Raw genomic sequence first — 18,641 nt, forward strand, 5'->3', positions numbered from 1 at the left:
AAAGTGGGATTTGGCGCACGGACACGTACGCTTCGATCACGCGTACACGCCTCCACTTCCGCAGATTCTACCCGCTTTCCGAGAAAAACAGGCTTCCGCTTCAAAGGCATACTAACTTGTACACACTACCACTTCTGATTGATATCTCTACAGACAGGCACATCAAGCAGGCCATCTTTCCGATGACATTCATGCATTGCATCTGAACTTCAGCTCAGTTGGCGCCACCGTTGGCTGCGATGCGACGGGCAAACTCGATGAGGGCGCGAACAGGACGACCAGTGAAGCCCTTGGGCTGGTAGTCGTTGATGGTCGTTGGCGTAGCCTCCATGCTACCTGCAATGTCGAGGTGGGCGTATCGTACACTGGGAGCAGCACCGCCACGCTCGCCGAGACCAACGACGAATTGCTTGAGGAAGATGGCGGCAGTCGAGGCACCTGCCAGACGGCCACCGGTGTTGCAGAGGTCGGCGTTTGAGGAGGAGATCTGCTTGAGGTAGGCATCGTTGAGCGGCAGTCGCCAGAAGAGGTCGTTCTCGGCCTCACCAGCAACGCGCAGCTCGTTCCAAAGGCTGTCGGACTCGGTGAAAGCCGCCGAGTAGACGTCACCCACGGCAATCATGCAGGCACCGGTCAAGGTGGCAACATCGACAAGCGTGTGGGGCTTGTAAGTCTCGGTGACGTACGTAAGAGCGTCCGCGAGCACAAGACGACCCTCAGCGTCCGTGTTATCCACTTCTACAGAGATTCCGGCGCGGGAGATGATGATGTCGCCTGGCTTGGTAGCCTTTCCCGAGGGCATGTTCTCGGTCAAAGGGGTGGCGCATACTACGTTGATGGGAAGGCCCAGCTTGGCGATGGCGAGCGTAGTGGCTACGACGGCGGCAGCACCACCCATGTCGGCACGCATGGCCTTCATACCGGCGCCGGGCTTGAGACTAATTCCTCCCGAGTCGAAAACGATACCCTTTCCGACGTAAGCGACGCTGGGAGCGTCGTTGTCTGGAGCGCCCTTGTAGATGATCTCGACAAATTTGGCAGGCTCGTCGGTGCCGGCAGCGACCGAAAGGAAGGTGTTCATGCGCTGCTCGCGTGCCCAGTCCTCGTCGTGCACGATGACGGTGGTGTTAGGGACATTCTTGAAGGCGGCAGTGACACGCTGACCAAAGATGGTGGGGGTCATGAGGTTGGCGGGGGTCTCCTTGAGTTCACGCGCCCAGTTCTGCGCCTCGGCGTAGACTTCACCGGTGTACCAGCTGAGAGGAGCGACGCTGGGGACGTCGTCGCCAGCATCCTTGAGTTGCTTCTTGGCAGTCTCGTCGGCAGCACCGTCGACGGGGACAATCTTGATCTCCTTGCCACCCTGCACAGCGGCTTCCTTGCCGTGGGCGGCGTTCTTGCCGCGGGTCTTGAAGTGATTGACCGTCCAAAGGCCGAGGTTGGCACCGGTAGCGGCAGCGTGCGGGCTGGACATTGCGTCGAGACCAATGGACCTCTGGACGGGAGCATCGCCCTTGTCATCGGGACCAGCACCGAGGTCACGGATAGCCTTGACACCCTTTGCAGCGGCGAGACGCACCCGCTCGAGCTGCTCATTGCGAAGGTAGGACTTCTCAGAAGGGGTGAGATCCGGGGTGGTGGTGGGCGCAGCCTTCTGCTCGCCGAGCGAGACAGCAGCGACGGGCGTGCCGTTGTCGGGATAGAACACACGAAGCTCGTTGCTGCGCGACGACGAGGCGCGGGAGGCTTTCCATTGGGCGGAGACGTCGACGTTGTTGGCGGTGGAGGCGCCGTTGGTGTCGACACCGACGACGACACCGGCAAGCGAGGATGCAGTGGAAGAAGACATGATGGTCCTGCTGAGCAAGCTGGTGGTTTGAAAGGAGGAGGCGGAGTAGATGGAGCGCAATGCTAGCCGACAAGGAAGCATTGCTTGAGGATGTGATAGGGGAGGGTCGAGAAGAGCAAGATTACTGTCGGTCAGCGGACAAAGCTCGAGCGCATTTCTCCCAAGACAGCTCGCACCAACACGCCAACAACTCGCCGACTTTGTTGGTGCGCTTTGCTGCACCCTTTTTTTCTGCGCTAAATGGCAGCGAGCGAGTCTTCTGCGTTGCTTTGCCGGAAGTCTGCGCTCCGACACCAACACACTCTCCTTCAGCCAATCGCAAGTGGCCGGCATCTTGCTTCTCTACACTTTTGCTCACAGGAATTCGTTTAGGACACTTTTCATGCAGCAGCCGGCGGCGGCTCACATGGCTCCGATGGATGGGCACTCAACACTTTCTCTGGGTCGGTCAAGCACGCTTGCGCTGAGTGGATCCCGCAAGAGCCATCATAGCCGAGAGATGGCCAAATTAATCAGACCCTTGCTCCGGCGGATAGGCCGGGGTTTGTCAAGGTCGACTGTACTGCTCCTCAGATTTCCATCGGACGCTCACGCCATCCCGTCCACGCAGATTGCAGGTCGCTCGTTGGAAGCTTCTCATGATTTCAAGGAACCCACCGTGAGGCTGTTTGGGGTTGAATGGTGCCGTCTGGTGAAATGATACCGTCTAGGACACGATCGCGCTCGTCGGCAGGGACACGGTCGGAAGATGGGAGCACCTGTTCTCGCAGAGCTAGAGCCACCGTCACTGGCGGTGGTGTGCTGCGTCGAGCGGCCCACTCTTCTGCACGTGTGAGGTACCGATCGTAATAGCCTTTTCCATGCCCCAACCTGCCTCCTGTTTGATCGAACGCCACGCCGGGTGCGAGAATGAGATCGAGGCCATCTCCACCGGTTGCTTCGTCGAGCGCTGTGATAGAAGAAAGCAGTCAAGGAGTCGACTGGAGTCAGCGCTGTCTGAGTACGCATCGCGCTGATTCGGCGCGCCCGACAGTCCGACACTTACCTTTCTCACGAATGGTACCGTCAGGATAGGTCAATGGCGGCTCGCGAATGCCCCATCGATTCGCCGCCATACCCTCGTACTCGCTTATATCCCGCAATCTTAGCATGACCATGTCCGTTGCGAACTCTGCCTTGACAGCAACCGGCGCTGACGGCACTGTCGGCCCCGTTGCCGCTGCTGGAGCAACTGGCGATGCAAACAAAGGCACGTAGAGGCGTTTCCCGTCCTGGAGCACTGACCGACAGATCTCATCAGTCATGACTTCGCCCACATCCATGTGAATGTACACGCTGATCGAACGAGCTCGAGCATACGTTTGCGATTTGAGGACTTGCTCGGCCACCAACCGTGACTGACTTGCAATGTCGTCTGGCCGCATGGCTGCCAGTGTCTGTGCCATGGACTTGCGCAGCTGGCGCTTGGCTGTGCGAATTGCCATCGCTGTCGAGGTTGACGCCATCTTGTATGCGGTGGGCGCTCCGATGCCGGGATAGCTCGAGGTCACCTGTATCGCAGTTCCGATCAACGATTGCGTTGGTATAACGAGAAAGCCAATTGATGTGTATCATCAAGGGTCTCGACCTCTCCGCAACTTTCTTCTGATCTCCCGATACCTTGATACCCACGACAGATCGGACAAGCCGGCAAGATTGTGGGGCCACTGCAGCAGAGGTGAAACGGTGCATGATTTGACTCGGTGCCGATTTGGAAAAAGTGGGAAAAAAAATTCGACATGAACCCGGCTCGGTTGCTTCGCCCTGCTACTGTGTTGGTCCAAGTTCACAGGAAGCTCTAAAGCTCTAAATGTGACTTGCCAGAATGTGATTGTAGAGCTGTAGGGGGTGATGCAGTGAAGCGGCAGGAAGAAGTCTTATCACGATCAAAGAGCGATCCTGCTACAGTACCTCTCTCCTTCCCGACCGTCACTGACCACCACCGCACCACTAGCATCTGCTATACACGCTTCTACCGCAGCAACGAAGCAGCGGGCACACCCTCGATCGAAGCCTTTCGCAGTTCCAATCGCAGACGAGACAACATGCCTGGCGTCAACTCGATCAGGCTCTTGACGGGAAACAGTCACCCCGAGCTTGCTCAGCAGGTGGCCGATCGTCTCGGTATCCCGTTGACCCCTTGTGTCTGCAAAAAGTTCGCGGATCAGTCCATCGACGTCCGCATCGGTAGCTCAGTCCGAGATGAAGACGTCTACGTCCTTCAGACGGCCAACTCGCCGTACACCGACCCCAATGACTCGTTGATGGAGCTTCTCATTATCCTCTCGGCCTGCAAAACCGCGTCAGCGCGCCGCATCACGGCCGTCATTCCGTCGTTCCCCTACTCGCGTCACGACAAGAAGGACAAGAGCCGTGCTCCCATCACTGCCAAACTTGTAGCCAACATGATCACCGTCGCTGGCGCGGACCACGTCATCACCATGGACCTTCACGCCAGTCAGATTCAAGGCTTCTTCGACATCCCCGTTGACAACCTCACCAGCGAGCCGAGTGTAGCTCGATGGATCCGCTCCAAGGTGGAAGACTGGAGGAACGCCATCATTGTCAGTCCCGATGCAGGTGGTGCCAAGCGTGCCACGGCACTCGCCGATTCGTTGGGTGTCGACTTTGCCCTCATCAACCGCAACCGTCGACGTGAACAGCACAAGCGTATCCGCGCCGCACAAAAGACCGCGCTTGGCCTCTCGAGCCGATCCTCGTTCGACGACCTCCGTTCCGGCGTCAGCACGCCCATGTCGAGCTCCTACCTCCTCGAAGGAACCGGTCTCAACTCCAAGGCCACCGTCGGTCAAGCCACCGACAAGCTCAACGCCCTCAGCGTCTCTGCAGAGTCTCAGTCCTCCACCTCTACGCTCCAGTCCAACAGCTCAAAACACGTCTACAGCGAGGTGGCCAACGGTATCAAGTGTGACGAGACTGGCGAGTGGATCATGACCGATGAGCAGGGTCACCTGGTTCGCAGTGGACGATCCAAACGCGACATCGCCGGTGCGTCTGGCACCTCAGCGGAAGATGATTCGGAAGACGAGAACTCTTCCCGCATGGAGATTCTCGTCGGAGACGTCAAAGGCAAAGTCGCCATCTTGGTCGACGATATGGTGGATACGGGTCGAACCCTGGCTCTGGCCGCAAAGACGTTGGAAGCCGCAGGTGCGGCGAAAGTGTACGCCATCATCACGCACGGCTTGCTCAGTGGACAGTCGATCGAATTGCTCAAGAAGCTCAGCTTGGAACGTCTCGTGGTGACGAACACCATTGCAAATACGGAGAAGGCCAAGGCGAGCGAAGGCAAGCTCGAGATCATGGACGTGTCCGCAGTGATCGGTGAGACGATTCGAAGGTCGCATCACGGCGAATCGATCTCTCAGCTCTTTAGACAGGATGCTGAGATCATGTTCTGATCGTTACACCGGACACACCGTGTATATTCCCTGCGCAATCTAGTCGACATTTATAGCGCACTGCTTTTGAAACACAAATGCGTGCATGCACCGGCCATGTTGTGGGTTCGCAAGCGTAGTTGGACTTCTGTTTCTTCTTCACGACGATTGCACGAACTGGGTCGAGATGGGATGACGAAAACGAACGTGTGCATTGCTGACCGACAAACCAATGAGCGTGTTCAACTCCGAGAAACAAGTGACACTCGGGAAGCAAAAATGGTTGTTCGATCCATGGACCTCGATGGCAAAAGCGCGCTGACCTCCTACCCCAGATCAACGCATAATCTCGTTGTAAATCAACCTCTTGAGCTCGCTCCTCGAGAGCTGTTCCTTACAGTAATCGAAATCGAAGAAGCTAGGATCCAACGGTTCCGCCGTCGGTTCGTCCTCTGGATCATGGTACGGTTCCAAATACGGATGTGCCAGTGCCTCCTCCACGGTGATCCTCTTCCTCGGGCTGAACGTCAAACATTTCTCCATGAGGTCCACCGCTAGTGGGTTTGCGTTGGGGAACATCTGCGAAAAGTTTCTCCTCTTTCGGAATGGAAGTGCTCGAATGTAATCCCTCGATCGAGTCGAAGTGATCGCGTAGAAGTCATCCAACGACGGCGTACCGAGGATCTCGAGGGTCAACGACAGTTGGTGGTGATAGTCTCGACCTGGGAAGAGAGGTTTGCCGGACAGCATTTCGGCCAGGATGCAACCTACCGACCAAACATCGATCGCCTTTGTATACTCCTTGAACGTCAACATGATTTCCGGTGCACGGTACCATCGCGTAGCAACGTACTCGGTCATGAAACCCGTTCCCTCCGCTTCAGGTTGATTCGCCGAACGTGCCAGACCGAAATCGCAGATCTTGAGATCGCAATTCGCGTTCAACAGCAGATTCGATGGTTTCAAATCTCGATGCAACACCTGCGCCGAATGAAGCGCCTTCAATCCACGCAGAGTCTGGTAGATGAAGTACTGGCAGTGATCGTCCGACAGCTCTTGGGTTCGAATGACTCGATGCATATCGGTCTCCATGAGTTCCTGGATGAGGTAGACTTCCGAGAAGCTGTCGTAGTCGGAAGGTTTGACAATGTCGAGGATCGAGATGATGTTTTCGTGGTTAAAGTGGCGAAGCAGTTTGATCTCGCGCAGGGTTCGAAGACAGAACATCGAGTGGTCGAAGGGTGTGATCTTCTTAATGGCTACGCGAGAGCTCGAGGGAACGTGGATGGCGGAGCAGACGACTCCGTAGGCTCCTTCGCCGACCACATCGACAACCTTGTAGGTCTCGCCCACCTTGAAGGTGGTATTGTGGTTGGGCTGCTGTCCGTGTGCTTGCGCCATGGTGACGGGTGACCCGAAAGTTGCGCGATTGTGGTTCCTGTTGTTTTGCGTCGTTGAGGTCGAAGGTGTCTGGTGGTCAGGACAATGGCAGCGCAGACGCTAAATGCCCCTGGAGAGAAAGGAAGGAGAGGAAAATGGATCGCAAGCAAGCCGGGAAGTGAGGGTGTTTGTGGAGAGCAGGTTGGAATTCTGCCGCATGCTCTTGCTTGTTGCTAGCTAGAATGCCATGCGTGTGTCGTCGGTCAGATCTCACTTCCAAGCGAGTGGACCGTGAGCGAGCAGCAAGTTGCAGCAGCTGTCACGCATTGCTCGAGAAACAACACATGCGCGCGCCGCGCTGCCTCTCTAGCCGAATTCGGACAGTGCGCTTCGTCCTGCCCTTTGACAGCGTGTGTCGCTTGCGTCTGCATGGCGAAAATCCAGACTTTCCAAGAGAAAACAAAAATTCCAAATTCGGAATCAAGTTCAAGCCACGAGCTGGTCGGATTCACCGTTTGAGGCCAGCACATGGCATTCTTGCAGCTCCTCTCCGACTCTGATTAAGCCCTTGTAACACCGTGCTCTCGGTCGATCGATGGACTCCGACAAAGGTGTTGGTCAACAGTCGGACTTCTAGACACATGCTCTTCCGGTCTCAGGTGATCGCTCTTTCTCCCTGCGTCTAGACCCGCTGCTTAGAGTCCCTTGTCTGCGGTGCGTTGATGATCTATACGGGGAACATCACTGAATACACCTGACTGCACCCTTCCTTTGTTCTTCCAGATGCCGTACCAACCGTGAGAAAAGGAAAGGAAGACAGCCTCTCCCTGCCCCACTATCATTGTATGTTGTCTCCCTCGTTTCCCTAAGTCTGAGAAGAGTTCCAGATGCACTCTTGCCGGTTCGTCCCAGACGCAGCTGAGGGCACTGCTGAAAAGGCCACTCGCTTGACCAGCTCCGGTGTAACGTTTCTAAGACCTTTAGCGCCTCGTATTGCCTCAACAGTCCTTGCCATGGCCACAGACCGCGATCGAGCTCGAATCTCACAGGTGATCGGCGCTGATCGGTCAGATCAAGCAAGGTCCACCACAGCTATTCCGACTCGGGCAGTGCACGGCCTTGTTAAGATGGATGTCAATCTGATCAGATTCCAGCACTTTACACGTCAGGCGACACCTGCATCACTTGAGCATACCAGCAAGCGCACCGAGTCCTCCCGAGTTGCCCCCGCCGATGAGACCAGCAAGCATCGAGGGGTTCTTCATGGCAAGACCCATAGCCATCTGCGCAGCCTGGTTTACGGCGTCCTGCTTGCTGCCCTGAGCCTGTCCCTGTGCGTCCTTCTGGTCGAACAAGTCGGCAGCGTGGCTCATGGCGGCGCTCATGATCTTCTGCTGGAAGCCGCCGCCCTGCTGCTGCTGTCCACCGCCGCCGAGAACCGACTTGATGGCAGAGAGTCTATTGTGCACAACAGCAGAAGAAAAATGTGCGTTCCGAGTCAGTACGTCATCGTCGCGTTCGTTGAGCGCAAAAGCAAGACTCGAGTACTCACGCTGCAGCGTTTCCGATTTGGCTCGAGGAGTTGGCTCCGGGCTGGTTGTTGACCTGGTCGTGGTCCTGCATCAGCCTCTGCTCGTCAACATCCTGGTTACCGCCCTGGTTCTGGGCAAAGGAAGCGGCCTGCGAGAAGAGAGAGCTGTCGTGGTTGCCGGAGCTGAACTGCTGGGCGAGACCGGCGAGCGAACCAAAATCGAAGCCGCCACCTCCGCCACCGCCTTGGTGCTGCTGCTGCTGCTCGTTGTCGCCACGGTTCTCGTTGTTGCCGCCCTGGTTGTTAAGGAAGCCCTGGGCCATGTTGCCGAGCTGGTTGATGTCGAATCCGGACATTTTGGGCGTGGAAAAAGTTGTTGAAGAAGGAACAAGAGTGAGAATGACTGGTGAGAAGGTATGTGGTGGCAAGAAGCGGAAGCGGGTGTCGGTGTTGCTCTTTTAAGCGCTCCGTGAAAAAGACTCGAGAAGCTCTAATTGGTCCAACACTTGTCCTTCCTGCGGGAAACACACTCGACAGCTGTCTAAAGATGCGGTCTGCTGTGACGTTCGGCGTGCGTCTGGAATGCATCACACTGCGTCGGTTGGTTCGGCTCGCTTGACATGCCAAAATAGATTTGCTGCCTGCTTCCGTCTGCGTAGCCATGCGCACGGCCCATGACACGGTCACAATCCGTCAAGTCGACTCAGCCCCAAACCAACGTTTCGTTGGGGAACCCTTCCGAGCTACGCGGACATGGAATAGCTTCAGACTCGAGTACGGTATTCTTTATGGTTACCGTGCCTCGGACTGGAAGGAGCATTCAGAGCGCATGGACCACCTTGTTGGCAAGGAGCTCTCATCTTTTTCTTTCATTCCTCCACCTGTGTGATATTGAGAGGATCTCACAACCCGACTTCACGCGCAGACACCTCGACGCGTTGCGGAAAAAGTGTTGGTTGCTGAGACCAAAAAGTCGTTTGTAGAGGCGCCACTTAGCTCCACCGTCCGCAACACCACCCTCGGTCGGCTCTGTTCTCGTCCAGCATGGCCTCCGCAGACAACTCATAGCTTGCCTTATCTACCACAATGGCGCCTGTTGCTGGGCCCTCCACGGGCAGCTCGACCGAACACGCCGCCAAGACTACAGCGGCTAGGGTAGGCAGCAGATCCAGGACGAACAAGCACATAGATCAGGAACGCATCCTCGACCTCCTCCTCGGCGCATTTCTGGACGAGACCACACCATCCACCTCAGCTCGAGCCGCTCAAAAAGCCAGAGCGACACGAGTCATTGACAAAGACTCGTGGTCGCCTCCCGACGACGATGAGGTCTCTGCAGCGCTGCAAGGTCTGTCTCTCAAGCATAGCATCCACCTCGATTACGAGCTTGCCACAGCCATTCAGAGATGCCACTCGCAGCTTCTGATGTCTTGCGAGCGGTCAATACGCCTGTCAGACCAGGCACGCGAGGCGGAAAAGCGGCGAGGCCGCAACGTCAGCAACATGCCGGCCCCGCTTCTCCGCCCAGACAATGTTTCACACGCCATCCGCTTGCTACTTCGATTGTCCAAGCCAGCAGACGTGACGGCTCGCACAGCTGCCAATCTGATGCTCAACGCGACGCACTCGAGCCGTGCTCAGTACCTGACTCCAGAACAGCGGAAGCAGGCAGAGAGACGCGAGTGGCTCAATATCTTGGTCGACGAGCCTCTGGAAGGCGACGTCTGGGACGACGACGGCCAGGATCAGAACGGCTCCGACTTGTCCGACTGGAGCCTGGATTCTGACGACGAGCGGAAACGTAGGGTTGAGCAAGGCTACGATAGCGACAAGGAGCTCCGCAAACGAAGAGATCGGCTCACTGCCATTTCAACATCACTACAACCTTCGGCCTCATCGAAGCACGACTTTCGACAGCGCGATCAATGGTCACTGAATCGTCGGACACGACTGGAAGCATTAGACAGAGCAAAGGAGGATAGTGTGCGCGATTCAACTGTCCATTCTGCCGGTGCCACGAGAAAGCACACCGAAGCAGATGTTGTCAGGGAGAGCCTAGCTGCTTTGATGGAATTTCCGAGCGTGCTCTTCACACGACAACCCTCCGGTCAAGTGGCAATGACATCAGACGAACAATTCCCTGTGATCCGCATCTTGATGAAGCAAATTGCCTCCATCGCCGCCATCGCTACAACTCTCGCGTCTCTGCAGCGCTTCGTCGCAACGACAATATCGCAAAGTATCCACGCCGTGGATGCCCTTACTAGAACGCCGGCTGTGGAAGCGTTCGCCGAGCAGGTTCAGGCTCTGCTCGAGCGTCTACGGACAAGTCTCTCCAACATGGACTCTGACATCGGGAACGCTAGCATATCAGCCCAACCGGCCGCTATTCGATCCGACAGATATACGACCATGACACAATTGCTCGAGTTCGTGCAAAGAGAAGCGGCCACAGTGCTGCTCTTGGCGCCCCTGCTCAAGGAGATTGGCTTTATCTCTGATTCCGACGTCGACGTCGCAACTCCAATCTTACCACGAGCCTTCAGCGATCGAGCACTCATCGACGGCCTGCAAGCGCTTCTGGCCTTTGCACATCAACAAGACGAGGTGCTACACCGCGACATTGTACTTGCCGATCTGAGCACCTGCCTGCTCGCCGCGTGTCGACCTGCATGGAGATCCGTCTGCCTCTTGCTTCAAAGAGGCCTCAGCTTTGCCATTCGCCGCGACCACGATGCTCTCTTCGATGATCGCCTTGTGCAGCACATGATTCGCCACGATGCGTCCATGTCGACATCTGACAGCGCGTTTTGGACGTCTGGATATCTTGTCAATGGTACCAACGCCGACGCGATGGCTGACGTCGACCTCGATCGTGGCTACAGTTCGCCTGCATTTTTGCAATCTATCATGCGGGACGTGTTGACCACTGCAAAGGGAGTCGGCCTGCTTCGGAGCTTAGGTATTGACGCACTCGGAGAGGTTCAGCCGAGCCCGAACCTGGACCATGTTCTAGGCATGCAAGTCGCCACATCATCGTCGACGTCTGATCTGCTTCCAAGCCACGCCGAGCCCGGAGAGGACGGGCTGCAGAGTGCATTGGGAACGCAGGGCGTCGCCACCCTCATTGAGGCTCCACGCACCACTCCTGACAAAGCAAAAGCCAATTTGCGACAGCTTCTGTTCGCCCACAACGCCCGCTCCTGCGTCGGAGATGAGGCCGAAGAGCAGTCAGATGATGACCTGCCCCAAACGCCACTCTCGCGTCCGGACACTGATTTACACTGGAATTCAGAAAGCGCGGACCACCCCCTGCGTCTTTCACAGAAGCTGCTGGAGCCGATGCTCGGGCGATATCTTCGGGAGCATCTCTCGCCCATCTCTGCCATCGTGCGCAAACGATTGACCGAGGTGCTTTCGTCTGCCGTGACCGAGGGTGGCTACGCGCTCCAGTCGCACCTCGAGGCCTGTCACGGCTTGTTCTTCATGCAGCGAGGTGCCGAAATGACAAGCTGGCTGGACTCTCTCTTTTTCGATCTCGATCGACGCAACGGCACAGTTCGTGCCTTGAACCATTATCGACTCAACTCTGGCTTTGGCGATGCTCTCGAGGCGCACAGGAGCATCGACGCGGCTGCAGCATGGATCGACGTCAACCTTGTTCGCCTTCACACTGGCGACGATGACTCCGAGTCTGCCGCGGCTATCCGACAGAGAACGAGGCTGCGTCGCCTTGCCGACGTTCAGGTCAAATACGAGGTGCCTTGGCCACTCACCTTTGTGTTCCCTCAAAGTTGCATGCGCGTGTACCAGTCGATCTTCACCCTTCTACTGCAGGCACGATATGCACAGTGGAAGCTGTCGAGCACACTCAAACTCGCCAAGCCCGAGACCATGCACATGCGCAAGTTTTGGTCGCTTCGACGTCAGGCGCAATGGCTCGTCCGAACCTTGATCGGATACATTCAGGGTGAGGTTGTGTTGGAAGGGGCCCGGCTTCTCGATTCCGCTATGGAGGGTACAGACTCTATCGATAGCTCTATCCAGATTCATATCGAGGCGTTGGCGCGAATCGAGATGCTATGCTTCGACCGCGTGGAGCAGGCCAAGGTCAAGGAGCTTTTCAGCGCCGTATGGCGAATCGGGACCGAGGTCGTCCACAACTACGAGCGATTCATTGGAACAAGCAACTCAGAAGAAGATAGGCTTGCTCGCAGGAAACGGCGCGAAAGACGCAAGAAGCGTAGGGACAAGGCTAAGCGAGATGGCGCTCCTCTCGGCGCGATCGCCGAAGAGGAAGCGGAGGAAGAGGAAGAGGAGGAAGAGGAAGAGGAAGAAGACGATGATGAGCAGAACCATGCACGAAAGGACATTGATCGAGATGACGACGACGTCGGTCGGCTCTATGCTACATCCGGGAATGGAGACCCCACCACTGTTGGTCAGACGGAAGGGCTCGATACGACGTCGATAGACGCCTCGATGAGCGGAGATATCTCGGCAAGCTGGGTGGAGTCCGACGTGAACAGACGCGAACGCTTCCGTATCGAATGTGAACGCCAACGAAGAACCCTCGACCGGCTCGTCGAAGAGCTCAAGGTGAGCGTCGATGATCAGATCGGTCGCATCGCAGCAAGGACGGCTGCCCAAGCGCAAGACGCTACACAGGCCGACCGCGTTCTTCAGGAACACGACTACGCTCGCGCAAAGTGGCAGGGTCTACTCGATGCTCTGGCGTGGTCCGATATGCGCTACTGAGCTGAGCGAGAGGTACCTGTCAGCCTGTGATCTAATGAGCTCTCATCACCGTCGACTAGCCAGTTTTGCAAATATACCCATTTCGACATGCCACTCCGATTGTGTAGTATGACCCTTTGGACTGTGTGTCATCTTCGATGTGAAGTTAGAAGCAGGGGTGACAAAAGCGAAGATGTTACATCGTCTCATTGGTACAAGATGCAATTTCAGCCAGGGTCTCCGAAGCGCGTTCCGAGTCGGAGGCGATGCCAGCCAAAAAGTCATCAGTCAGAACGGCGCAGTTCACTAATGAAGACGCGCACGGCCGACGCAAAGGCGTGTGGAGAGAGAGTCGCGAACGGTTCGCATTCGGCTGAGTGACTCTGCAACGCTGCCTACGTCCTGATCGTGTCGACCTCCTCAAGCTCAACGAGCGTCTGTCGTCTGCGCGCAACACCACACCAACATACCGACGTGAAGCACTGTCTGTAGTAGCAACTCTGCGACAAAGCGATTGTCAGTCACTTTGACCGAGCGACAGCAGGCAACAACCCACGAAGAAGCACGGCGACCTTCCCACCATTTCAGCATCTTCGGCTTCACCGACTGGCTGATCCGACTCGCATCATCCCAGCCCCGACCACAGCCCCGGGTCTGCCGCAAGGTATCGAAAACTGCTGCCTCGGTAAAACACGAATCGAGTTCGGAACCATCGTCTCTGCGAAGAGCAGTCGCTATTGGGGCCGCGACCATCACCATCAACAAGTAGATCCGAATAGAACAATCATCGCCTCCCGGAACGCCACGCCGAGCTTTGATCCGATCGATTGACCACAAAACAGCATCCCAACGCAGCAACGACCTGACCTGTTGCGCCCTGGTTCAACAACGCATCAGAATTGACCCATCATGTCATGCACTCTGACCGCGTCTCATCCAACAGCAGGGCGATGATGACCGTCCAGCCACTCAGTTCGGCGACAGCCTCTCTCCTAGCCGGACCATCGAGCTCGAGACTTTCTGCGTCCCCGTCAAAGCAAGTCCGCACACAACAGCTTTCACGTCCACCGCCCAGCCCGACAAAGAAACGTAAACTTACATCGTCCCCCGCGGTCAAGAAGAGGCCAACAAGTACGTCAACAAGCGCAACTCGACGTGCTCCTCCACAAGGTATCTGCGCCTTCTGCCTGCAGACGGCGGATCGACCAAAAGGTGACACGCCCAAGTTGCTGATATCATGCTGCGAATGCGGCAGCAGTGGACATCCGTCTTGCCTCAAGTGGGGCCGCAACCCGACCAAAGTGCGCAAAGCATTGTCTTACGATTGGCGCTGCATCGAGTGCAAGAAGTGCGAGATCTGCCGCGACAAGGGCGATGATGTGAGTGTCTTTCCCGCAGCGCGTTTCGCCTGCATTGCATCTATGCGGCACGTCATTACTGTACTGTACATCTCCGCAGCAGACTTCATTTCGCCAGAGCGCCCTAACCAAGATACTGACTTCCTCTGCTGTCTTGCCCTTCTTCATGATTCGTGCAGGCCCAGCTCATGTTTTGCGACCGCTGCGACCGCGGCTGGCATCTCTATTGCTTGTCTCCTCCTCTATCGAAACCGCCCAAGGGCCAATGGCATTGCCCGACCTGCGAAACAGCAGACAGACATCAACAATGGCCGACGTCGACGCATGCGACACCTGCGCATTTCGATCGAATCTCGCAGTCAAGCCAGATAACGCGCGTCTCGAGTTCTGGTAGACAGAGCAAGCCTTCCAATCCTGACAGAAGCATCGACTCGCTCTTCGCATCACAGGCCTCGCTGCCGCAAACAACTAGTGCGCAGCTGGCAGCAAGCCCCAACTTTGCCGTCACGCTCAGAAATGGCTTCCTCAGCGCGGCGGGTTCCTTGCTCAATCTTGCTCCTGGTTCTCCCTGGTCGCCGCGCTCGTCGTCACAACAGGGCATCGTGCCGTCGACGTCGAAAGATTCTTCCAGGAAGGCGGCGGCTACCAGTGGGAGCAGCGCCAGAAGCAACAAGCGTGGCCGTCCAAGGAAGTCTGCTGGTGCATCACGGTCCAATCAAAGATCAGGCTCGACCGGGGCCGATGGTCATCCAAGCGGCGGCAGGAGTGCACGACTTGGAGATCAGGACGGCTCAGGCTCGTCTGACGGAGAGCACGCCTCGGAACACGGCATACACGATGGCGACTCTTCAAGGGGTTTCGTGGAAGACGACGATGACGACACAGCTGGAGACCGTGATGCCTCCAAGAGCAGCGAGGAAGAAGACCCGTTCGGTGGCGTTCTCGAAGCTTCTGATGCACTCACGCTGCCGTACAAGCCGACACCGCACGACAAGGAACGCTTCCAACGGGCGCAGAAAGCCGCTCAAGAAAAGCTGGGCGGGACCTTAGCCGACCCCTCCGCCACTCCAGGTAGTCGTGTGATCCGACGACCCGGGCTCACCTCTGTCGCGAGCTCGAGTTCGGCAGCGGCAGCCTCACCACGCTCTCAAAGCCTCGTTCCAGGCACCGTTTCATCAACCGGCCTTTCCGCCGAATCACCCGTCGGGCCTTCTCGTATCTCCCGCACACAGCTCGCTCCCCGACAATCGCCATCGGACGCGTCAACGCCGTCGCAGGTCGAGATCACCACCGCGGCTAGCAGCGCAGAGACCGGAACGGCGTCGCCAATCAAGTGCATTCGCTTCGGGGAGTTCGACATCGATACTTGGTACCAAGCGCCCTATCCGGAAGAGTACAGCATGGTACCCGACGGACGTCTGTGGATTTGCGAGTTCTGCCTCAAGTACATGAAGAGCCGATTCATGGCGCAACGACATCGACTCAAGTGCAAGATGCGACATCCGCCGGGCGACGAGATCTACCGAGATGGCAACATATGTGTTTACGAGGTTGACGGCAGGAAGAACAAAATCTACTGCCAGAACCTGTGCCTGCTCGCAAAGATGTTTCTCGACCACAAGACGCTCTACTACGACGTTGAGCCTTTCCTGTTCTACATTGTCACGGAGGGCGACAGTTCAGGAGACCATTTTGTGGGCTACTTCAGCAAGGAGAAGCGCAGCCCGATGAACTACAACGTGTCATGCATCATGACGCTGCCGGTGCGGCAGAGGAGGGGATGGGGCAACTTTCTGATCGACATCAGCTTCCTCCTGTCCAAGAAAGAAGGCCGGACCGGCTCGCCCGAAAAGCCGCTCAGCGACCTCGGCCTGCTCAGCTACCGCAATTACTGGACGCTAGCGGTCTTTTACTACCTGCGGATCGCACCAGATGAGGTAACCATGGACGACATCAGCCGGGCCACGGCCATGCAGCTAGAAGACATCTTCTATGTGCTGGCAGAGAAGGACATGATCGTGGTCTACGACGGCAAGAATGGAAACAGCCGGACTCCCGCAACGAGCAAGTATCGGGCAAGGGAAGGAAATGGCACGACGTCAGCTGCTGGTCTGGCCCTAGCTGGCGGTGGTCCTGCTTCCCTCGAGCCGCAACCGCGCAAGCGTGGAAGACCGCCCCTACAGCCCAGACCGGCGCCGGCTGCTGAGTTGTCATCGTATAAGGACAGGGACAAGAACGCGGCCGCTTCTCTGCCTCGCGACTACCGGATCCACTTTGACCGTGACTATGTGATCGCACATCTGAAGAACTACGAGTCGAAAGGATACCTCAAGGTGCGAGCCGACAAGCTGAAATGGACGCCGTTCCTGGTGTCTCGATCTTTCCTTCAGCCCATCGCAAGCCTGAGCAACGGGCACGGCGCAGGATCAAGTGCGACGCAGGCGAACGGAACGCCTGGTCCATCGGGGAGCGGAACATTTACGCCGACAGAGATGACCGCGAATCTGGGCTACTCGGTTCTCAACCAGGTGCAGAAGACGCCTGGTAGGCCAGAGGCTGGCAGCACGCGTGCTAGCCCCGCCGGGGCAGCGGCTCGACGCAATGTCGGGCGAGCCGACTCGATGGCGGCAAGTCCGGCGGCTACTGGCGCCAGCAGTGCTGCGCACGTATCGAGACACAACAGTCCAGGCCAAATTTCAATCGCAACGCCGACACCATCGCCTCCGAAGAAGCGGTACAGACCTGCTCCACCAGCTGGAAGTGCCCTGTACGCCGCTACTCTTGGCAACATGGCGAGCGGCGACAAAGCGTCGGGCCTGAGCGACATCCTTGCACCGAACCCACCGACGGCGTCTGTGCTACCTTCTGCATCCAGCATCGGCGTGGCAGACGCAGAGGCCGCAAGCGCGTGGGACGAAGACATGGACGCTGATGCAGATGGCGACTATGAAGCCGACGAGCATCTGCAAGACCCTGGTGCCGTGATTCCCAAACAGGAGCCGATGCTCACGGCTACGACCGAGATGGCGAGACTGCCGATCGATCCAGAACATCTTCGACGTGTGCTTGCAGCTAGCTCGAGCGCTTCGAACGGTCCGACGGGTCATGAATCGCGTCTGGCGCAACTTGCGATGGGGTTGTCGAGTCCGTGGCAGGCGCGTGGCAGCGGTGCAGCGACACCCAGCCAACACGATGCAGACTTCGACTTGGGCGACGAGGATGCCGACGGCAGTGACGAGGATGCGCCAGGAAGTGATGATCCTGCCCTGGAGCATATCTGAATCGACGTGGCCTCGTACGGCAACGTTGGCTGGGGATGATATGAAGCGCTGAAGTTGCTGTTCGACAGCATGCAGTGCGGCCACCACTCTGTAAAATTACTGCTTCACATGTACCAATACGAAGATCACCACTGTTTCTCTTTCGACGAATACGGTCAGCGTTGCAGAGCTTGGCGTCAGGCGTCAGGTCATGATACGATACGAGACCTGTCAGACCTCCAGGGACTTGATCGGCTTGAAAGAAAAAGGCCACAGCAGACAGTAAGCGAGAGACGCGCTTTTTTTGAAAGTTGAGTGATTGTTAAGCTGACGCCGTCGGCTTTGGCTAGGCAGCAAAATCCGGACCGCGCCTTTTCATTGTCCTAGCCATACTGTGCTGTGGTTTGCTGCGGTGTGCTGTGCTTCGTTCGGCTGCGAAGCTCGCAAGGACCCTTTTTTTCGAGGGACGGAGATTGACAGACGAGCGAGCCTGAGCGTCGATGGAAGGATTCGTGATTGTGCGTGAGCTGTTGGTTGCAGCGATAGCTCGGACGCACACACTTGAATCTCTTGTGCCCGCAGTACCTTCGGTGTCGCCATCACCATCACCATTCATCTCCGTCTTCACCATCTTGGCTGCTTGGACCGATCCTGCTGACCAAAGACAAGGATCATTTTCAAGCACGATTCCTCTGTCTTGCAGGAAGCCAACTCTACACCCCCTCGACGACTTTGTTCGTTTCATTCGGGTAGCATTGTCGGTCTTGCTCGTCCGTCGCGCGCCCGCATTCACGCTTCAGACTCCTTCGCAACTTCTCTCGACGGTCATCGGCGGTAGTTTGAGAGCTTTTCTCCATCTCGCTGAGCCTCGACCCCGTTGCGCGTATCGTGCCCGGTCTAATCTAGGTGCATCTCCGACTTCATTTTGCTGTGCAGATCATATCAAGAGGTTAGACTCGAGTGCAACCTGTGCTGCGACACCCTCCCTCGCCACTCTCTTGCATTGTCCGGCCCGGACTTCGGCTCTCTGCACATCGACAAGCTCGCACGCTCGAGCCACCTTCATATTCGTCGCCCCGTTGCATT

The 18,641-nt window shown here is 56.9% G+C and overlaps 7 protein-coding genes across 7 annotated transcripts; 5 read left to right on the forward strand and 2 right to left on the reverse strand.

Annotated features, from left to right (window-relative positions):
• Positions 1-214: 214 nt before the first annotated feature.
• PHSY_006855 (hypothetical protein) lies at positions 215-3,333 on the reverse strand (the record flags this gene model as incomplete). The annotated part of the gene is made up of 3 exons (XM_012337452.1): positions 215-1,973; positions 2,507-2,798; positions 2,895-3,333. The coding sequence occupies 3 exons, from the start codon at positions 3,331-3,333 to the stop codon at positions 215-217; spliced, it is 2,490 nt and encodes an 829-aa protein (XP_012192842.1).
• Positions 3,334-3,933: 600 nt separating this feature from the next.
• PHSY_006856 (predicted ribose-phosphate pyrophosphokinase) lies at positions 3,934-5,310 on the forward strand (the record flags this gene model as incomplete). The annotated part of the gene is made up of 1 exon (XM_012337453.1): positions 3,934-5,310. The coding sequence occupies one exon, from the start codon at positions 3,934-3,936 to the stop codon at positions 5,308-5,310; it is 1,377 nt and encodes a 458-aa protein (XP_012192843.1).
• A 315-nt stretch (positions 5,311-5,625) lies between these two features.
• Positions 5,626-6,690, reverse strand: PHSY_006857 (likely protein kinase; the record flags this gene model as incomplete). The annotated part of the gene is made up of 1 exon (XM_012337454.1): positions 5,626-6,690. One exon carries the CDS (start codon positions 6,688-6,690, stop codon positions 5,626-5,628), a length of 1,065 nt encoding a protein of 354 aa, XP_012192844.1.
• Positions 6,691-7,556: 866 nt separating this feature from the next.
• PHSY_006858 (dynein heavy chain) lies at positions 7,557-8,273 on the forward strand (the record flags this gene model as incomplete). The annotated part of the gene is made up of 1 exon (XM_012337455.1): positions 7,557-8,273. One exon carries the CDS (start codon positions 7,557-7,559, stop codon positions 8,271-8,273), a length of 717 nt encoding a protein of 238 aa, XP_012192845.1.
• A 588-nt stretch (positions 8,274-8,861) lies between these two features.
• Positions 8,862-9,089, forward strand: PHSY_006859 (translation initiation factor; the record flags this gene model as incomplete). Its single annotated transcript, XM_012337456.1, has 1 exon — positions 8,862-9,089. The coding sequence occupies one exon, from the start codon at positions 8,862-8,864 to the stop codon at positions 9,087-9,089; it is 228 nt and encodes a 75-aa protein (XP_012192846.1).
• Positions 9,090-9,286: 197 nt separating this feature from the next.
• Positions 9,287-12,958, forward strand: PHSY_006860 (hypothetical protein; the record flags this gene model as incomplete). Its single annotated transcript, XM_012337457.1, has 1 exon — positions 9,287-12,958. The coding sequence occupies one exon, from the start codon at positions 9,287-9,289 to the stop codon at positions 12,956-12,958; it is 3,672 nt and encodes a 1,223-aa protein (XP_012192847.1).
• A 245-nt stretch (positions 12,959-13,203) lies between these two features.
• On the forward strand, positions 13,204-17,576 carry PHSY_006861 (histone acetyltransferase; the record flags this gene model as incomplete). The annotated part of the gene is made up of 4 exons (XM_012337458.1): positions 13,204-13,298; positions 13,526-13,601; positions 14,131-14,316; positions 14,475-17,576. 4 exons carry the CDS (start codon positions 13,204-13,206, stop codon positions 17,574-17,576), a joined length of 3,459 nt encoding a protein of 1,152 aa, XP_012192848.1.
• Between the last annotated feature and the right edge of the window lie 1,065 nt (positions 17,577-18,641).

This window comes from Pseudozyma hubeiensis (genome assembly GCF_000403515.1).
Source record: "Pseudozyma hubeiensis SY62 DNA, scaffold: PHS66, whole genome shotgun sequence".
In the NCBI taxonomy this organism is placed as follows: Eukaryota; Fungi; Basidiomycota; class Ustilaginomycetes; order Ustilaginales; family Ustilaginaceae; genus Pseudozyma; species Pseudozyma hubeiensis.